Raw genomic sequence first — 21,426 nt, forward strand, 5'->3', positions numbered from 1 at the left:
GTAGAGCAAAAGGGGCCAAAGAACATCAATCCCTGAGGGGCGGGAAAAAGAAAATCCTAAATCCCTCTGGCTCTAGTCCAGGTGGCTGTGAGATGAAGCAGCCCCGTGGGTACTCTGACTAGAGCACCATATGCATACAAGACTCATGAATGCTGAGGCTGAGAAAAGCAAACAGGAAGGAGACATCCAAGCTGTCTGTCCCTAGAGTGTGGAGGCAGAAGGATGGGGAATGCCCCAAATGACAGAAGCCTTTCCCTCAACCAGGAAGCCTCCTGCTCTGTGATGAGTACAAAGGCAGGATACCAGGCACTGACCTGGTAGTGTCACAGAAAACAAGGGTGAGGGAGCCTCATGGGGATGTCAAGTCCAACTTCATGTCTGAGTGAGGCTACCTCTAAATCAGTGATGCTCAAACTTAGCGTTCTCAGGTTTACACTCTTCAAGATCACTGAGGACCCCCCAAAGAGCTTTTGTTTATATAAGAGATATGTGTATATATATTAGAAGTTAAAACTGAGAAAACATTTAAATATTTACTAATTTAGTTTAAAAGAAGATGGTTTATTAACATAAATAACATTTTTATGAGAAAAAACTACATTTCCAAAAAAAAAATTTATTGAGAAGAGTGGCCCTGTTTTCCATTTTGCAAATCTCTCAATATCTGGCTTAATACACAACAGCTAGATTCTCCTGTCCACATTTGCATTCAATTGGTCGTGATATCACATGTCATGGTCACTGGAAAACTCCACTGGACACTTGTGAGAGAATGAGAATGAAAAAGGCAAATAACTTTTCAGTATCATTATTAAAATAACTTTGACCTGGTAGACCCCGTGAAAGGGTCAGGGAGATCCCTGGAGGTCCCTACACTTTGAGAACTGCTCTCCAGACCATGCTGACTTGGTATAGCTATCTACTTTATTCTTATAATTTTCCAGAAGGAAATTAAATTTCCTCCGTAACAACTCCCTCAATACTTTCTGAGGACAGGGATAGTGCCTTTTCATCTACCTGAAACAGTGCCCAGCAGTGACCAGAATATACAGATGTATAATAAGCTACTCTAAAAAGCAACCAAGAGGAAGACAGAAGTTATACATTTCGTGCTGCCTTGCAAGTTAAAGGAGGAAAAACCCTGTCTGCCTCATCTGACAGGGGCATATCCGTAAAGCCCCTGACACACCCTCTTGACGCAGAATGCTCAGATTCACATTTTTCTTAAACTGTGAGTACACAGATGTACACAACTGACTTGAGGAGGAGAAAAGTCAGGAGATAAGTGCCAAGAATTCAGGGTACATTTTCCTGAAATCCTACCTTTCCCACAACCATCCAATCGCTCATTTCCTGAGTGTCAGGAATTTCAGTGGTACATTCTGGGAACCATGACACCTGCTCACAGGCACTGGGCTACAAACAAAAGAGAGGGAAGTAAGTCAGGTAAGATAGACCCTCAGGGCTATGCCCCAACTCACCAGGGCTTCCCCAAAACAATCAAGAGGGACTCAGAGTGAAAAGGGTCCAGGAAGCTGAGGCCACTAGCAGTGTCAGACATTAGAACTAAGAGCCAGAATTCTAAAGTTTAACTTCTGAAGGCCGGGTCCAATTCTGGATTGAATCCTAAGAAACTTCCCCAACTTACAAAGTTTCTTTCATTTGTTCCAATATTATTTGATGAATACCTACTGTGGGCTAAGAGCTCAGAATGCAGAGTTTAAAAGATATGGTCCTAAAAACAGAAATATAGATCAATGGAACAGGATAGAAAGCCCAGAGATAAACCCACACACACATGGTCACCTTATCTTTGATAAAGGAGGCAAGAATATACAGTGGAGAAAAGACAGCCTCTTCAATAAGTGGTGCTGGGAAAACTGGACAGCTACATGTAAAAGTATGAAATTAGAACACTCCCTAACACCACACACAAAAATAAACTCAAAATGGATTAAAGACCTAAATGTAAGGCCAGACACTATAAAACTCTTAGAGGAAAACATAGGCAGAACACTCTATGACATAAATCACAGCAAGATCCTTTTTGACCCACCTCCTAGAGAAATGGAAATAAAAACAAAAATAAACAAATGGGACCTAATGAAACTTAAAAGCTTTTGCACAGCGAAGGAAACCATAAACAAGACCAAAAGATAACCCTCAGAATGGGAGAAAATATTTGCACATGAAGCAACTGACAAAGGATTAATCTCCAAAATTTACAAGCAGCTCAATAACAAAAAAACAAAGAACCCAATCCAAAAATGGGCAGAAGACCTAAATAGACATTTCTCCAAAGAAGATATACAGATTGCCAACCAACACATGAAAGAATACTCAACATCATTAATCATTAGAGAAATGCAAATCAAAACTACAATGAGATATCATCTCATACCGGACAGAATGGCCATCATCAAAAAAATCTACAAACAATAAATGCTGGAGAGGGTGTGGAGAAAAGGGAACACTCTCGCACTGTTGGTGGGAATGCAAATTGATACAGCCACTATGCAGAACAGTATGGAGGTTTCTTAAAACACTACAAATAGGGCTTCCCTGGTGGCTCAGCGGTTGAGAATCTGCCTGCCAATGCAGGGGACATGGGCTCGAGCCCTGATCTGGGAAGATCCCACATGCCATGGAGCAACTGGGCCCGTGAGCCACAACTACCGAGCCTGCACATCTGGAGCCTGTGCTCCGCAAAAAGAGAGGCCGCGATAGTGAGAGGCCCGTGCACCACGATGAAGAGTGGCTCCCGCTTGCCGCAACTAGAGAAAGCCCTCGCACGGAAACGACGACCCAACACAGTCAAAAATAAATAAATTAATTAAAAAACAAACAACACTACAAATAAAACTACCATACGACCCAGCAATCCCACTACTGGCATATACCCTGAGAAAACCGTAATTCAAAAAGAGTCATGTACCAAAATGTTCATTGCAGCTCTATTTACAATAACCAGGACATGGAAGCAACCTAAGTGTCCATCAACAGATGAATGGATAAAGAAGATGTGGCACATATATACAATGGAATATTACTCAGCCATAAAAAGAAACGAAATTGAGTTATTTGGGGTGAGGTGGTTGGACCTAGAGTCTGTCATACAGAGCGAAGTAAGTCAGAAAGAGAAAAACAAATACCGTATGCTAACACATATATATGGAATCTAAGGGAAAAAAAAAAAGGTCATGAAGAACCTAGGGGTAAGATGGGAATAAAGACACAGACCTACTAGAGCATGGACTTGAGGATATGGGGAGGGGGAGGGGCAGGCTGTGACGAGGTGAGAGAGTGGCATGGACATATATACACTACCAAGTGTAAAGTGGATAGCTAGTGGGAAGCAGCCGCATAGCACAGGGAGATCAGCTAGGTGGTCTGTGACCACCTAGAGGGGTTGGATAGCGAGGGTGGGAGGGAGGGAGATGCAGGAGGGAAGAGATATGGGAACATGTGTATATGTATAACTGATTCACTTTGTTATAAAGCAGAAACTAACACACCATTGTAAAGCAATTATACTCCAATAAAGATGTTAAAAAAAAAAAAAGATATGGTCCTTGGGACTTCCCTGGCAGTCCAGTGGTTAGTATTGTGCGTTTCCACTGGAGGGGGTATACAGGTTTGATCCCTGGTTGGGAAACTAAGATCCCGCATGCCCTGCAACGTGGCCAAAAAAAAAAAAGAAAAAACACATGGTCCTTAACTCAAGAGGCCTATAATCAGAGCAGTGGGGACACAGAGAAGTAAACATAGGATTTAAGTCCATGATAAGGTAATTACATCAGGAAGACTCAGTGCAATGAGTCTCACCTCCTGATACCTTTCATTCCAAGACAGAGCAGAAACTGGCATCTCTAATGTTGCTTCCTCTTAATTTTTCAATTACTTTCCTTATCAAGCTAAAACAGTGGTTTTCATCCTGGCTATACATTAGGATCATCTGCAGACCTTTTAAAAAGTACTGATGCCTGGGCCTCACCCTCAGAGTATATGATTCTATTGGTCTGAAGTGGGGACTGGGTATAAGTATGTTTTTAGAAGTCTCCAGGTGATTCTAACATGCAGCCAGAACTAAGTTCACTGGGCTAGAAAGACATGGATTATAAAACCTAAACAGGTGGCTAACCTGCATTGGCAGCTCCACACATTCCCTCCAAGCAAGTGTGGAGAAGAGATTCACCACTGTGAATTGAAGCGATGAGATTAAAGGCAATATTACATGCTCTGAAAGGCATAAAATGGTATCACAATGCAAGGTCTTGAGGGCAAGCCAACCACACTTAACAGAGAAAAAGTTTAAAAGAAAAATTACTGAAAATTTTGTCGATGAATCTAGCAGTGAATCATGGTTTCTCCCCCTGGTCAAATCCACCCCCGTTAAGCATAAATAGCTGTGAATTATAACCTCTAAAAAGAAGCTCATATACACTTTGGATGCCCCTTTGGAGAGGAAAAGCAGACTCAATCTCCCCATGGAAGTCTGAACATTAAGGCTACCCACAAAGTGGACTTTGAAGCTTCACACCTTGCACTCCATATTCCTGGGCTGCAGTGGCCACTGAGCACTCTCCGTGTGGTGACTCCAGGAACTGGACGTTCACCTCAGGCTGCCCAGACTCATCTACCTTAAAGAAGTGGCCACCAACTAACAGTTGAGCCAAATTCTTATCCAAAAGACAGGACATCTTTTTTAAGAGCAAAAGTAAATTATGGTAAATGATAATTAGGACAGCTTTGCCTCGAAGAAATTTTTCATGGAATTCCCTGGTGGTCCAGTGGTTAGTACTCAGTACTTTCACTGCCACGGCCCAGGTTCAATCTCTGGTCAGGGGAACTAAGATCCTGCAAGCCGTGCGACATGGCCACAAAAAAAAAAAATTCTTTTTTCCCAATAGTCTGTCTACATTAAAAACAGATTTTATGAGCAAATTTCAGATTCTAAGTTTGCAAAGTTAGTTCTAATTCTGCCCCATTGAGAGGATAGGGACTCTTCACTTGTTTTCACACAAATGAGGACATGGAAAGCACCAAGTATGTCTGAAGTAAAAACCTACATCTAGCCCCAGTTACAAATATTTGCCCTATTCTGCCTGTCTCGTCTCCTCATAACTACAAGGCAGCACAGCAGGACCAGCCCCAGAACCCATTAGCTCCTGGCTTATCAGCATCTTACTCTGACACCTTACTAGGCTTTTATCATGCACAGGTTCCCAGGACTTCTTTCCTGAACTGGAACATCAGTTCAGGAGACAAATAAAATATCAATTTTCCAGAGTTCAGACCCACATCTGAAGCTCAACTACAGCAACTATGTGGAAGGCTAGATATCTGTGCTCTATTTTCTCTAGTTTCAACTCTATAATGGTAATATTTTACCATTATTTTTAGGTGCTTTTATTATACCTACTTCAAATCCTCTGTGGAATAAGGTAGGGCATAAATAAATAAATAAAAATAAAATCTCAACATTACCTGTGTCATGAAAAGGGATAGAGCCTCCTTTGGTATTCAGCAAACTCGTGCCCAAGGAGATAAGCAGACTAAACCCACAACAGAAAAGCTATATGGCATAAACAAACACCTATTTAATACCGAGATGTCATAAACCTGTGGAGGTGCAAGGACCTTGGAGGGCACCTAATCCAGTCATTCACACAATGGGAGAGTAGGTCCTCATTTGGCCCCATTTGAATCCTTTCAGCAAAGGGAGCTCACTACCTCATTAGGCACCTCCGTCACTGGTGGAAAGCTGTATATATTTATTAAAGTTCTATGTGGAGACACACTCTGCCTTCTTGCATCTTTTTTTTTTTTTTTTTTTGCGGTACGCAGGCCTCTCACTGTGTGGCCTCTCCCGCTGTGGAGCACAGGCTCCGGACGCGCAGGCTCAGCGGCCATGGCTCACGGGCCCAGCCGCTCCACGGCATGTGGGATCTTCCCAGACCAGGGCACGAACCCATGTCCCCTGCATCGGCAGGCGGACTCTCAACCACTGCACCACCAGGGAAGCCCTGCCTTCTTGCATCTTATACCCACTGGTCTTAGACAGTCCTATATGAAGCAACAGGAAACAAATCCACATCCCACCATATCTCCCCCAGACTCCTGTTTTCCATTTTGGACACCCCCAGTATCTTCCACATAAGAAACTAGTTCCAATCTCCACTAACCACCCTGATCATACTGTCTCTGGAGACTTCTAGTTTGTTAATGTTAATATGGCTTCATAGAGCCATAAATGGCTTTCCTGTCTCCTCCTCTCCATATCAGTTACCTCTGGCTCAGCTCGCCAGTCCACATTCAGCTCTTGGTCAAAGCCCTGCAGCGTCAGACCCAAGCCTCGTCGACCTTTCTGATTAGAGGCCTCAACGATGTCTTTCCGACCCTGGCTGTATTTACCCAATCCTTCACCTTCCTTGAAGCCCATCTTGGCCTGAAAAAGAGAAGTAATGGTGCATTTATATAAATAAACAGACTTTTATTTAGCCCTTATCATGTGTCAGACGTGTTAAACCCTGAGAAATATAAACGAGTAAGGCCTAAGGTTTTCCTTCTAGCCTAATGAAAAGAAGCATAAATAAATAACTGCAGTTTAACTGTGGGCCCAGTGGCTGTCTATTCTGGAGGTGAAACTCTAGGGCAACTATAAGTTGGATAAAAGAGAAGGGACCTCATAGCTGTAATTAAAGGCACCAAGAGTATATAATGAATCTCACTGGACATTTGCACAACTACCCTTCCAGCTAATTTGTCTGATTAGGTGAGAAGTAGATCCAGAGTAAAGTTGATAAAGAGAACATAATTTAAAATGGAACCGCTTCAAGCGGCAACTTCTAAACCTTACCCTTTAACCAGTCAAACGGCCTTACTAGGCAAGGACAATGAGGGCTTGTAGGAGCCCACTTAATCAAGAGATTAACTGAAAAAATCACTTCATGTAAAACTGAGGTATGGGAGATACTATAAGACTCTGGACAGAAACATTTTTTTAAATGTCACACCTAACTAAAAAGCTTACATTAAACTCTAGAGTTACTGAGCCCAGTTACATACCCCCCAAACCAGAGACCCGAATCCCAAAACCCACACACCCTTGTCTAATAAAAGAACTCCAATCCTAAGAAGATCTGATTTACCCTAGAAGGTCTATATTCCATATGGAAGGGGCATTACCAGCTCAGGAGCTGGATGAAATTCCTACAGTAGCCACAAATCTTTCCCCAGGTCAAAGAGTCTGACTCAGTCACAAACTTCCCCATCTTCCACTTCCCCAAAGTTTTTGGCCCCAACCCAGAATCCTGACTATGACTTCAGAAGTGGCAGTTCTCATTCTTAAATGAATCCAACAGAAAATGGAGAGGTCAACTATAATATTCTTGAAGCTAGACAGAAGACAAACTTGGATTTCCCTAACCTTTGCACATACACTGAAGTCTCATAAGGAAAGTAGCAGATCTTCCTTTTCACCTTCCTTCTTGTGGTATACCAATGCGGGTGCTGAAGTTATTAAGGAAAACTAGGCCCTCTTTTGGAAGTAATACAGAAGACTACTACTCCCATTTATTTTAGGTACCTAGGAGTGAGCAGGATTTTAGTCATTTCTATTGAGCTCACTCACTAGGGAAAAAAATCTCAGCATGAAGCCTCTTTATCCACAGACACACATTCATGTGTTCACATATACTCACAAGAACTCAGCTCTGGACAGGACAGGAGAAGCAGGCGTCAGCAGCCACTTCCCATGGATGATTCAAATGTGATACTTCTATCAAGAAGGGGTCACACTCTCTCTACTAAACTATAGCAGCTCTCTACTAAACTAAAGCAGAGGAAAAACTCATGCCCTCACTTTGCTTCTTCTCATACCAACACAATTTCCCTTCTCTCACTCTGCTAGTAGAGCTTCAGAAACCCAACACAACCCAACCCAACCCCTGACATACCATAAGCTTCTGGGACACGCTGTTATACATGGAATAGCGAGAAGAAGTTCCCTCCACAAGAGAGTCTGCTTTGAATGCATCATCAAAAGAGTCTGAGCTGCGTTGCTTCCCCTCAGTCTCACTGTCAGACCCACTTAGGCTTGTAGCAGATGCTGGAAAAGAAAAAAGGAAGATGTTTTGGTGCGTTTATGGCACAATATAGCCTCTAGAAGTCCAAGTTTCATTTATTCAACTAGTGTTCAGTATATGCACTGCACACATAAAGTTCATTAAATGACCCAGGTCAAATGTATTCTCTACCTCTTACAAACTGTGTAATCCTGGGCAAGTCACTGTGGTTCCTAATGGTACTTGACATACAAGAGTTCAAAATATCAGTTTTCCTTTCCCATCCCTTACAAAACTGGGATGGTAATATCTTCCTCATAGGGTTGTTTGAAGATTAAGTGAAAAAATGTATTTGAAAGTACACTGTCAGATATAACATGTATTTATTGATGATATGATTGTTATTTATTATTTGAAAATCAATTTCCAAACACTGATACCTGGTTTCATTTTCAACAATTCTATCACAGGACTAACAGTTTCTGATTGTTTAACCTCCTAGTTTCCTGTTTTCATAGTCCTTCAAACTTGTAGGTGAGATGGTGGATCTACATACAGCACAGCCCCAGAGAAGAGCCGGCTCACAGGTGGAAAGTGGGAAAGAGAAAGGGAGAAGCGAAGGGGGAGGGGAAGACAGGAAAGGAAGGAAAAAGAGAAGAAAAAGAGAGGACAGTGAAGACGGGGTGCTCAAGCAGCAACACCAACAGAGGCAGAGAGTAGAGGAGCTGCACTTAAAGGCTCCAGGAGGGAGCTGCCGGCCTGAGTGAGCCAAGCCACTATCTTCATTGTCAGCAACCTTGTTGCCAAAGGATTCCAAATAAGACCCACCTTAGCAGCTGCCGGAAGTGGTGGGTTACCTGTCTCCTGGTCAAAAGTGGGATAATCCACAGTCTAGATAGTCACTGTAACTGGGTCTTTCCCCATCTTTTATAGATACGTGAATCTCTTAACTTAAAAGATATTTCAGGACTTGCCTGCTGGCGCAGTGGTTAAGAATCCGCCTGCCAATGCAGGGGACATGGGTTCTAGCCGTAGTCCAGGAAGATCCCACATGCCACGGAGCAACTAAGCCTGTGTGTCACAACTACTGAGCCTGTGCTCTAGAGCCCACGAGCCACAACTACTGAGCCCACATGCCACAGCTACTGAAGCCCACACTCCTAGAGCCTGTGCTCCACAACAAGAGAAGCCACCGCAATGAGAAGCCCGCGCACTGCAACTAAGAGTAGCCCCTGCTCGCCACAACTAGAGAAAGCCCATGCACAGCAATGAAGACCCAATGCAGCCAAAAATTAATTAATTATTATTTTCTTTTTAAAGATATTTCAGGGAATTCTCTGGCAGCCCAGTGGTTAGGACTCGGTGCTTCCACCGCTGGAGCCCAGGTTAGATCCCTGGTTGGGGAACTAAGATCCAGCAAGCCACACGGCATGGCCAAAAAAAATGGTATTTCAGGCTTCCCTGGTGGCGCAGTGGTTGAGAGTCTGCCTGCCGATGCAGGGGACACAGGTTCGTGCCCCGGTCCGGGAAGATCCCACATGCCGCGGAGCGGCTAGGCCCGTGAGCCATGGCCGCTGAGCCTGCGCGTCTGGAGCCTGTGCTCCGCAACAGGAGAGGCCACAACAGTGAGAGGCCCGCGTACCGCAAAAAAAGATATTTCAACCCAATATAATTTTATTCAGGTAGTTTCTTAAGGAAATAGATTGTATCTCAAAAATCTGGTAAACAGTGGACTTCCCTGGCTGTTCAATGATTAAGATTCCACACTTCCACTGCAGGGGGCGAGGGTTCGATCCCTAGTCGGGGAACTAAGATCCTGCATGCCGCTCTGCGTGGCAAAAAAAAAATCTGGTAAACAATTTCTGCATATTCCCATTGAAAATGGTATTAAACTGCAAGCCAGGAGGAATGCAGAACAGGAAATAAGTGTGGTAGTATCCAATCTGATCCCAAGGTTTGAGAAGTTGTATAGTGCTCAACAGTATACAAATCTCATTAATAAGTAATTGTGCTTATTTAAGAATAAATTTTTTTTAATTCTTCAATTTATGAATATTATTCTTACAAACATCTATCAGTTGTTAGGATATAAATGCTTGTTATTTAGACCTAAATACTTAATAAACTAAACTGTTAGGTATTTCTTTTGGTATTTTTAGGGCATGGTGAAAAAAGTTAAGGCAGCACTAAGAATGCCAAAAACCAAGAAAACTTGGGAACCTCCCTCTGTATTGAAATCGTGAGATCACCGAGACACATTGTCAACTGAATGATAGAAGACCTAGACCATATTCATGAACATGGCATCCTAACTCTTGTGTACTAAAGAGGGACAATAAAAATATAAATTTTTATTTCTGGTAACTGCAAAAAGAGCTGTTGGAAGGAAAGATATACAAGACCAGTAAAAGTGATTATCCACACATGTGGGGTTGAGGCATGGAAAAAGAATACCAAAATGATTACCTGGAACGAGTGAAAGTGGAAGAAGTGAAACTTGATTTACATTTTTATATCACTAGAGTTTATATTGGCTATCATTTTATATTTTTGATTTATGAACCATGTGAATATATTATCTTAATTAAAAGATATTAATTATCTTAATTAAAATTTTAAATAAATGTGAAAAAAAAAAAATAACTTAGCAATGTAGCACAATTCCTTTAAGGAAGAAAGGAAGTCCCTGAGAAGAGATGTTGACTCAAAGTTTGGCTGCTTGTGGGAGGTATTTGCGGAAAGGCACAAAGGGCAGCCATGTAAAAAAATTATTTATATATACCCAAAATGGGCATTATACAGGTATTCATAACTTGAGGATTACATCCTAATTCTAAAGACTGTCTGCACTGATCCACCCATTTCCCAGTGAGAACACAAACTAAGGGTTGACATTCAGAGAAGAGCGAAGTCTTCCCCAGCACCCCAGGCCTGACTCTCCCTTCCACGGTGCTCCAGTAGCACCAGTATTCATACCATCAGCACAGCACTCATCACACTTCCTGCGAGCTAGTTGTCACATGCCACCCCACTGGACAGGGTCACTCCTAGAGAGCAAGGACTCTGCCACAACCAACATTCTATCTCCAACACTTGGACTAAGGCTTTGCATTTAACAGAAATTAACTGCTCACTGTAGTGAATTTAAAGAACTGTCACCCAGTTGTCATCTTTGCTAAGCACCTACTAAGTGTACCTCAGGATATTTCCTCTTACAACACCTCATACATGCAGTGGAAGACATTCAGCCCTCAAAAATATAAGGAAGGGGGGCTTCCCTGGTGGCGCAGTGGTTGAGAATCCGCCTGCCGATGCAGGGGACATGGGTTCGTGCCCCGGTCTGGAAGATCCCACATGCTGCGGAGCGGCTAGGCCCATGAGCCATGGCCACTGAGCCTGCGCATCCAGAGCCTGTGCTCCGCAACGGGAGAGGCCACAACAGTGAGAGGCCCGCATACCGCAAAAAAATAAATAAATAAATAAGGAAGGGTACATGTCATTATATATTTGCCCAAACCCATGGAGTGTACAACATCAAGAGTGAACCATCATATAAACTATGAACTCTGGTTGATAATGTTGTGTCAGCACAGGTTCATCAATGTAACAAATGTAGCACTCTGGTAAGAGATGGTGCTACTGGGAGAGGCTGTGCATATAAGGGCAGGGTGTGTAGGAGATATCTTTGTACTTTCAATTTTGCTGTGAACCTTAAAAACTGCTCTAAAAAAAAAAGAAGTCTTTAAAAAAAAAGTTTTTTTAAAGGTTCAACAACAAAAACAACAAAAAGTTTAAGCATGAGGATGGAATACCTATATCCTAGCAGAGAACTGACTCCCCCTTGGACTATCACTTAGCACCCTGCACCCCAGTAGGCTGAAAAAGGACATCTGATATTGTTTAACAGATCAGACAACAACTTTGGTTCAGGACCTGTTTTATAAACAGTCCATGCTCTGTTTTATAAACGGTCCATGCTATATACAATGGAATACTATCCAAAAGTAACAATCTTACCCCCAGAGAACTTAAAAACCCAATAGTTAAAATAAATATGCATTTTTAAGGGTATAACATTTTGCAAAAGAAAGGCAGGTGAACATGTGTGAAAAAATCAGAATAAACTTAAAACCAAAATTCTGGCTCCTAAGGAGGAATTCTGGTTGAGAATACCCCTGAATGAGAGGCACCAAATCTGCCTTCGTCCTCTTAAAAAGGTGGCTGTTCAATTCCCTCAATAAGGAGCTGACTTGCTTACATGGACCAATGCAGCACATGTCACAGTGCCAGAGAGTGCCACTCAGAAAGAAAGACCCGGAACATTAACAATGAGTAACCATGGAAACTGAGAAGTGAGGTGATATTTATTTTGTTTTGCCTTTTCTGCATTTTCTGTGTGATAAATAAGAATATATTAGTTTGAAAATTAGGGTTTAAAAAAAAGCTATAAAGAAATAAAGTATCATTCTAAGCCTTGTGCAGAATTTGGTTCCTTTCCAGAGAAATCTTCAGAGGACAGCAGATATGAGGGGAAAGACCTTCTGAGTAGCTTAAAACTAAGCCTGGGCCTCTCATCTCTCATTGCCCACGTGAAGGAGAAATGTGCTCTGCAACAGAGCTCCCATATGTTAAAGAACTGTGCTTCCAAAGGTGCAGAGTCTCTTCACTCAGTTGCTTCCATGCCTCCAACCTGTACCGATTAGTGCAGGAATGGGGGCAGCTCCCTGAGCACTGCCCTAAAGTTTCCCTGGGCAGCCCAGGAATCCAGAGACTAACCTAGAAACTACAATGTTAAATCAGCTGTTATTTCTTTCACCAGCTATCTGGAGATTCACAGGTCTATCTATATAAAGGTCAGGAAAACCTGATGTCCTTCTCAAAGGAGAGTGTGCCCTTGGTCCAGCTCTAGGGAGTTGCCAGGCTGTTAGGTTTGCTTAAGGATCCATCACTGGGCACCCATCAATGGTATGAATATCATTCCTGGGCATGCAGGGTTCCTGCCACTCTCAGATCTCAGAGAGAGATCTTTTGTTTTCTTTGTCCTCATGCCATTTTTGGACCAAAATGACAGGAAGAACCAAATCTGGGTGCAAGGCTCATTGGGCAAATCCTTGGTGGCTCTGGTGCAATATTCCAGCACCAGACTCTGGCACAAAGATCTTTCCACTCCATTCCTCTTCCTTAGGTGTTACCTAATGTACAGATAGCTGTCCTGTCCAGGTTCTGAGAATGAGGTTGATAAGAGCTAAAATATCACCCTACTAGGCTTTTCTTTGTGAGACCAAAAAGTGTGCTGGATAAGCAGATAAGCCTTACTTCTCTCTTTTATTTCATGTGCTATTTAAAGCCAATTCTCAGCCTGACATGATTTAAGACAAAGTTCCCTAGATTAGTCCTGAGTCCACAGACTGCCACAGCCACTACTCATTTTCACCCCTGGGCCTTTGGGGCCACTCTTTTCAGATGAAAAGAAGACAACTGTCTTGGCTACAGCAGGAACTAAAGAGGAAGTTCAGCCTCCCGAGACTGATAAGAATTTAGCAAACATTGAGCAGACAATCTTGTGATGAGGATATAAATTAACAGGAGTAATAAGGTCAGACTATTAAAATCATGAGTTTCATTAAGAACTTGCCAAAATTGGGTGGCATTCCCATTTACCTCCCCAGGAGCTCCCCTTCTAAAACCTACCAGAGAGCCCAAGACATTATTTAGAGCTTTCATTTAAGATTTCTCCTCTACCTGATAGAAATCATTACTCTTAAGTCAGTTTAAAGAAAACAGGTTCACTTTATAGAAGAATCAGAGATTTCCCAGCTACTGACAAAATTTTCCGTAACAGAACAGTAGGTCAAACATGCCAAGATTAAAAATGACAGTGACAACACACAAGGAGGGACAGCTCTAACCACTACTGGCCAAGGTGAGCAGCACACAGATGCAGAAGAATAAATTATGGACTTTAATAAACACCACATCCTGCCTAACAACTGCTGTGGAATACACTCATTCCTGGTTAAAGACTCATTTCTCCTTCATGCCAGACAAATGGTAACTCGTTAAAGCAATTTAAACAGACACCAATAAAGGAAGTTTTTGATTAAGGTCATGAATCTGGGCTGACAGGAAAACCATGGTGTTTCAGGGAAAATGGCCTATTTAGCGTAGAATTAAACCTGACGGAGGGGAAGGCACTTTCAGTGTGGTGCCGGTGAAGGAGCCCAGCCACTTCCAAAGCAACATGCTGTGGGAGGGCCAGGAGCCCACATTAGATGCACAGCTGAAGAGAAAAGGAAATTGTCTTGGGGTCTAGACCACAGTTTCTCTGTGACAACCAACCAAAAAGAAAAAAATGACCTCCATCTGCCTCTCCTTGCTTCAAAATGTTATTTAATAGCAAATTTCCAAGAGTTTATTTAGGCTTGAAAATGCCTTCAAACTCCTCTTAAAATACTCTAAAGAGTATATGATTCCCCAGTGGCCATGACAACAACATCCCTTTTCTTCTTTAGTCTGGTCAGATGTTAGACTCTGACTGGCAATGCAGCTACCCTGTCAATAATGTAAAATAAAAACCGATTAAACTAAATAGTTCTATTAATGAGTCATCACATTGATCTAGCAGAGAAAGTACAAACAAGGCCCAGACAGACAGAAATAGCAACTATTTTTTTTTTTTCTATTTGTACTCCCTAAAGAGCATTTTTCAATCATCTGTTCAACAGTATGTCCGGGTAGAAGGGGTTGGAGCAAAAGGAAACACACCTGCTTTAATACAATGACTTGAATAGGAAAGCTGCATATAGATCTCAGGGGATATGTAGTTTCTGGCGAGATAGTTAACTACGAGGGCACACTGTCCAGGGGATGCCTGAGAGAAGCCAACACAGAACAGAGATGATATAAATGCGAAGTACTTAATGAAATGATCCTCTGCAGACTGGAGGAGACATAGGCAAAATGAATGAGGCAAAGCATTTTAAGCTTCTTGGAAAAGATACTACTGCTGCCTTCCATTGGTTCTATTCAGTAAATATTTACTGAGCATTTATTCCACACCAGGCATAGGGTTGCAGGGGGAGGGGCAGTCTTGCTGATGAAGACACCAGACTCTAGCCCTCAGAGTTTTTTGGTCAATGTGGAGCTGCCCTTCCTAAAATAGGCTGACCCAGGGAAATCTAACAATGTTTGTTTGCCTCTGCCTCCTGCCTCATTTTTATGCAAATGAAAGGGACCAAATGGCCTATTGCCAGACACATACAAGGTACAGGCCACCTCTAGATTTCCATTCTGTACAAACAACAGCAACAGTCAATTCTGACTGAGTCATACGGTGCTACTTCTAGAAAAGGTTAAAGACATTTGGTACAATTAAAGTGAGTTCGTGGGAGGGTGGGAGGGAGGAGGATAATCTCAATTCACAGTCACATTTTTAAAAGCTTGAAATTTAAATTAGACTGGTTCCCTTGAAAGATCCTTAACTATACACCTTCCTCTACCTGGGAGCCATTCTCTTGAGAGCAGTTGTCCCCCAAGATCCGATTAGAACCAGATACCTCCACCACCTAAGTATCATTTATTCCCCCAGGCACGCTCTCCCTTTCTTGCAGGCCATTTCTCCCACTACCCCAGAGCCCTGCCCAAGGAGACTCTACCTTCATCAAGTTGCTCAAATCCCAGGTGATAGCAAAACTCCCTTTCCTCAACAGGCCCTAGAACCTATACGCCCAATATATTTTTGCCCTCCCACTTAGTAACCTCAGTTACATACAGCCTTTCTCACCTACCCTGGAATACACTGTGACAACTTTAAAGGCACACGTATCTCCACACACAAGGTTATAAGAGAGTCTCTTGATCCAGCCAGGATCACAGCCGCCCCAAAGGCTTCATTAGCTGTATGTAAGGCCTGTCAAGCTTCTCCTTTCTGGACCAGCTACTCAGTACAGCTGATGAGTAACCGCCCTTCAATTAGCCAACCAGTTGAGAATAAATTGTATTTTCTATCACCCTCAAAGGATTCTTCACACTCTTTCAGTCATCAATCTGTCACCATATTTCATTCCAATTTACCAGTGACCCAGCAGAGGATACAAAATGCAAGACTGCTGGTGTACTGGGTTAAATAGTGCCCAAAAGTTCATGTCCACCCAGCACCTGGGAACATGGCATTTGGAAATAGGGTCTTTGCAGATGTAATCAAATTAAGATGAAGTCATACTGGATTAGGGTGGGCCCTCATCCAATGACTGATATCCTCATAAGAAGAGGGAAATTTGAACACAGACACACACAGAGGCAGAGACTGGAATTATGCTGCTACAAGCCAAGGAACACCAAGGATCACCAGCAACCACCAGAAACTAGAAAAGGCAAGGAAGGATTCTTCCCTAGAGCCTTGGGAGGGAGCATGGCCCTGCTGGCACATTGATTTTAGACTTCTAGCCTCCAGAAGTGTGGAGAATAAATTTCTATTGTTTTAAGCTACCCAGTTTGTGGTACTTTGTTAGGAAATTAATACAGCTGGCAAGTAAAGATAAATGCAAATGGAACTACTTCTAATTGTTTGGTATTTCAGGCAAGCTCTGAGATGCTTCACAATTTCTCATAGAAAGCACCTGTGGAAACTGTGAACATCTGTAACCCTAAAAAGCAGGCAAAGCAAAATGCTAGTTTCAACCAGATCAGTGAAATCCTTAGAGCTTAAAGTAAACAGCGAACACAGGGATGCTCCAATTCATTTGGGTGTTTCTGATCATAACTGCTGAGGGAATTGAGGAAACAGAATGCAAAAACCTGAGAGGAATTAGGCCAGATCACTGCAGCAAAGAGCCCAGCCCTGTGAAAGAGCCCCAAGATCATTAACAGCTGAAAGCACAGGGCACTCAATGCTCACCGCTACTTCCACCTGGTTTAAGGCAGCAAAAGAGTGCCACCTGAAGGACCACAACAGAACTAAGGCACACCTGTAAAAATTCCAATTTTTTAGTTAAAACAAGTTCCCAACTCCCAGGAGGAGAATGGTAAAAGAGAAGAGAGTCTACAACCAGTATCCCTCTGTAGAATTTGCCTAATCTTCCTCAAGAGGCACTGAACTGTATTCTGCCCAACTCAGGCATCAGTGATTCAAATAACCAGATGGTCAGTGGCCTCTGACCACATAGGTAAGCTTACCTTTTGCTGCATGATTGACAGAGGAGGGAGGTTCATCGTCAGATGTAGAGCTGAGGTTCAGGGCAAGCTCTGCAACTCTTTTCTTCTGTTTCTTGAGAGGGGCAGTGCATTCTGAATCATTTCTCCTCCTCATTGTTGCTGCAACCACAAATCCAGATAGTCAGCTGCCCTTGTCAGACACACTAGGATCACAGCAGGAATTTCAAAGAATGGGAATGAACCATTAATGCATGAAAGTTGTCAACTCCAAACAGCTTCCATTGCCAGCACTTGAATAGCTTCTTCCTCAGAATGAGGTCCAGGAAGGATGCTAGCCAAGCTCTGGTTTTCAATAACAGCTGTTAGTTTTACTGGAAAATGTGCTCACAGACCCGCAGCCTCTGGGCCATTGGTGTCAGATACCAAAAAGTCATGGATCAACTCCACGAGCCACAGGAGGAAAAACACCTTGCGTACTTGTTATTCTATATTTTTGATGCAACACTGGCTATGTGTGACAACAATGTACACTAGAAATTAATTATGAAACCTGATGAATATCAACAAATATTTCCAAGGTGAAAAAATCATCCCAGAATGATTGCTACATCACCATTATTATTTCACCAGGACAATTAAGAGATTATACAATATGATACAAATGCTGGGTTTTGGTTTACTTCAGGATGTTTGAAAACATGGGAGAATTGGGCAAGTTTTTAAACGGAGTAAGGAATGGACGCAGTGGTTGACTTAGGACTGAGGAAACAGAAGAGTGGGAAAGTTAGCAGGACCGGAGGTAGCCATATCATAGGACTCAGATACAAAAACAAGTTTAAGAACAAGAACCCACCTCCACAAAAAAGAATGGAAACAGGCAAGGCACCATGTCACCATCATCCATGCCCATGGGTAAGCATGAGAGGCAAGCATGAGGGGAAAAAATGAGATGGAATGAAGTGGTTATGAGATTCCTGAAATCTTAAGGAATGATCAAATTAAAGAACAATTAAGAGTAGAAGTGAATACAGTGTGGTTTACACACAACCGTTGTTTATAAGAGGACTCAGAAAAGAGAAAGTACTCAAAAATAGGAGCAAACAGGTGGGTGCTCAGCTGGGCTGCAATTCCTTAGGAAAGGGGAGTTGCAGGTGCACAAGAACAGGCTTACAGTATGGGTCACAGCAGCAAGAGAGTGATGAAATCCAAAGATACCACTGATCCCCTCGTGATTTCAAACATGAATCACGTTTCACTTCTCTCCAGCTCAAGGATGAGGAAGCCTACCCAACACATAATCTCATCCTTCCTAAGGAGGCAGCCTCTTATAGGCACAGGCAGGGGCTATCCTGCGGAAGTAGGAAGAACAGGAGGCGTTGAACAAACAGAAAGCAACACCAGGCTGAGCCACATTTCACTTTAAACTACCGTGTTAAATATCCCCTCACCCCAAAGGCCCATAACGTAAGCAAAAAGGGCCCTCTGATTCCTAGCTACTCCGGGGGAGACTGGAAGCACAGGAAACTCAAGAACTGTGTTGAGGTAGGTGCCAACAAAGGAGAGGAAATAGCGTCCGAAAGGCAGGAGATACCGATGCTCCTCCCCAAACCACCTTAGATTTGGGCCTTCCAAATCACCTCATTCAACCCTCTCCTTTTCCACTAAAAGAAACTGAGGCCCGAGAGGGGAAGGCCGCACAGCTAACCAGTGCCCAGCTCAAGTGACCTACACATCCAAAAGAATGTGCCCTGGCAGAGGACTTCTAAGTGGAAGGCAGAAGGCCTGGTTCTACCTGCTGCTCCCCCAGGGAAGGGGTTCAAATCCCCTCTCCAGTCTTCTCTACCTGGGCCTCGGTTTCGCACTACCACCCCTATTCATAGAGGGAAGAGATGAGCTCACATCTCCCCGGGCCAGTCTTTTCATTTGTAGATAACGTGAGTGTGTGAATGTGTGCGCAGAAACGTTTGGCAGCGGCAGCTGATGGACTGGGGATGGGGCGCGGGGAAGAAGGGTGTAAAGGAGGAAGGGAGAGAGAAAGGGCGGTGAGGGTCACGACCGCCCGTGGGGGGCCGAGGGGAAGATACTGAGCCCGCGGGCCCGCCCGCTCGCTCCCCCCGGGCCGCGCGTCGGCACTCACGCTGAGGGAAGAGGGCGAGCTGCCAAGGAGCGGAGAGGGGGGGATCAGGCCGCCGATGCCGCCGCCACCAGGCCTGGCCCTGCCGCTGCCAGAGCCGCCTCCTCCTCCCCCAGTTTCGCTTCCCCACAAACCCGCCCCGGTCCGCTGGCCGCGTAGTCGCGCTCGGGTCCCGCCCTGCGGGACGCGCAGCTTGATGACGTCAGGGCATCCAGCTCCCTCCACCCTCCCGGGCCCTGGCCCCGGGGCAGACCGCTGTAGTTCTGGCCCGCCCCACCCCCTGCCCCTGAGCAGCCCAGGGCGCCTGCGCAGAAGACCCAACGGGGAAAGGATACAAAAGCAAAAGTAACCAGGTATCTTCCGGCTTTGGGTACGAGAAACAAATATCAAAAACAAAAAACGCCAGGTGCCATCACATCGACTCATCTCTCTTATTCTCATTATTATCTTAATTTTACAGATTAAGAACAAGTTTAGAGAGGGAATTCCCTGGCGGTCCAGTGGTTAGGACTCCACGCTTCCATTACTGAAAAAAAAAAAGTAACAAGTTTAGAGAGGTAAACGGAAAACTGGTTGAGGGCAGAAACCCAGTCTTCTTGTTCACTGCTGTATCCCCAACACGCAGCATACAGTACATTCTTTACAGATATTGAACAAAGGTCCAGAGGAAGAAGGCCGCCTGTGGCATTTTACCATATGGACACAGATGACTTCCTTTGCCAAACGCCTCTTCTGATCTTCAGACCAATATGGCCAAAAGTCTGACGAACATCCTCAGTCACTTCACACCCATAGATTCAAGTCTGACCTTATATTCTCCCATAAGCCTGCTCTTTTTCCAGTGAATTACACCACCATTGGTCCAACCAGAAATCTTCTCTCATTCCCCAGAGCCTCCAGTATATACTTTATTGCATTTACCTACAAATTATCCCAAATCTATCCATTCTCCATCCACATTGCCACTAACCATGCACTCACCTTCTCTCATCAGGATTTCTCCAATAATCTCCAAATCATTGTCCCTCCAGTCGGGATCCCTCTAGTGCAGTCTCTGCAAATCAAAGTTATTTTAAAAAAACAAAAAACAAAACTAATTTGATCCTGTTACCTGTTTCACCCATCAATGATGAAAGCCCATCAATGGCTTCTCACTTCTCTTAGGATGAAGCCAATGTCCTTAGGATGGCATACAAGACCCTCCCATCTGACTCCTTCTGCAGTCATACTTTGAGCTACTGGTCCCTTAGTTCTCCCCATCGCGGTTTTCCCTTGGTTTCTCAACCATGCCATGCCTCTCGAAAGAGTTCATCCCCTTTCCTGGATTGCTCTTCTCCCTCTCTTTGCTTGGCTAATGTCCACTTATCCTGAGGCCTGTTTAGTGTTCTTATCTCTGGTAATCTTTCCTGACCCCACAAGTCTGAGTGGGGAGTCCCCCTAAGCTTCCACAGCCTTCTGTCATTCACTATCGAAGCACTCACCAGTCTTGTATAATGACCCACTGACTCATCTGCCTCCCCACTCAGCTGTAAACTTTGTAAAGGAAAGGTTATGTCTGTCTGTATTAAATCCATAAGATTTAATATTGTGGCTGGTAGTAGGTATGCAATAGACATTTATTGAATATGTGTAAGTACGGAAAATGAATGAAGGTTAAGTGATGTGCCCCAGGTCACAGAGCTAGGAAGCAACAAATGAGCATTTAAACCCAGGTTTCTTTGGTTCTAAAGCTGTGTCTTTCCACCTCACCAGGGGTTCTTAACATGGGTTAAGACATTATTCTTAACATGTGTTGGATACCTTTGGTAATCTTGTAAAGCTTGTGAACCCATTCTCAAAATAATAATTTAAAGGGCATAATATACAATGTATAGGATTACAAAGGAAATCAATTATTTGAAATACAGTTACTTTTTTTTTTTTTTTTTTTTTTTTGCGGTACACGGGCCTCTCACTGTTGTGGCCTCTCCCGTTGCGGAGCACAGGCTCCGGACTCCGCGGCATGTGGGATCTTCCTGGACCGGGGCACGAACCCGCGTCCCCCGCATCGGCAGGCAGACTCTAAACCACTGT

At 43.6% G+C, this 21,426-nt stretch overlaps 1 protein-coding gene across 7 annotated transcripts in view; it reads right to left on the reverse strand.

Moving 5' to 3' along the window:
- Positions 1-19,515, reverse strand: part of CMTR1 (cap methyltransferase 1) — a 58,962-nt gene extending 39,447 nt beyond the window's left edge. For 5 of the 7 annotated variants that reach the window (XM_033864322.2, XM_073810781.1, XM_073810778.1 and 2 more), the window contains exons 1-5: positions 19,357-19,515; positions 17,241-17,378; positions 7,959-8,110; positions 6,290-6,448; positions 1,324-1,416 (exon numbers count right to left, since the gene is read on the reverse strand). In XM_033864322.2, the coding sequence (XP_033720213.1) occupies positions 1,324-1,416; positions 6,290-6,448; positions 7,959-8,110; positions 17,241-17,373 (537 nt within the window). In that variant the 5' untranslated portion in view covers positions 17,374-17,378; positions 19,357-19,515. Of the gene's footprint in view, positions 1-1,323; positions 1,417-6,289; positions 6,449-7,958; positions 8,111-17,240; positions 17,423-19,356 lie in introns of all 7 variants that reach the window. The other 2 variants (XM_073810779.1, XM_073810780.1) reach the window with 2 other exon arrangements.
- Positions 19,516-21,426: the final 1,911 nt, after the last annotated feature.

The sequence above is a fragment of the Tursiops truncatus genome, chromosome 10 (assembly GCF_011762595.2).
Source record: "Tursiops truncatus isolate mTurTru1 chromosome 10, mTurTru1.mat.Y, whole genome shotgun sequence".
In the NCBI taxonomy this organism is placed as follows: domain Eukaryota; kingdom Metazoa; phylum Chordata; class Mammalia; order Artiodactyla; family Delphinidae; genus Tursiops; species Tursiops truncatus.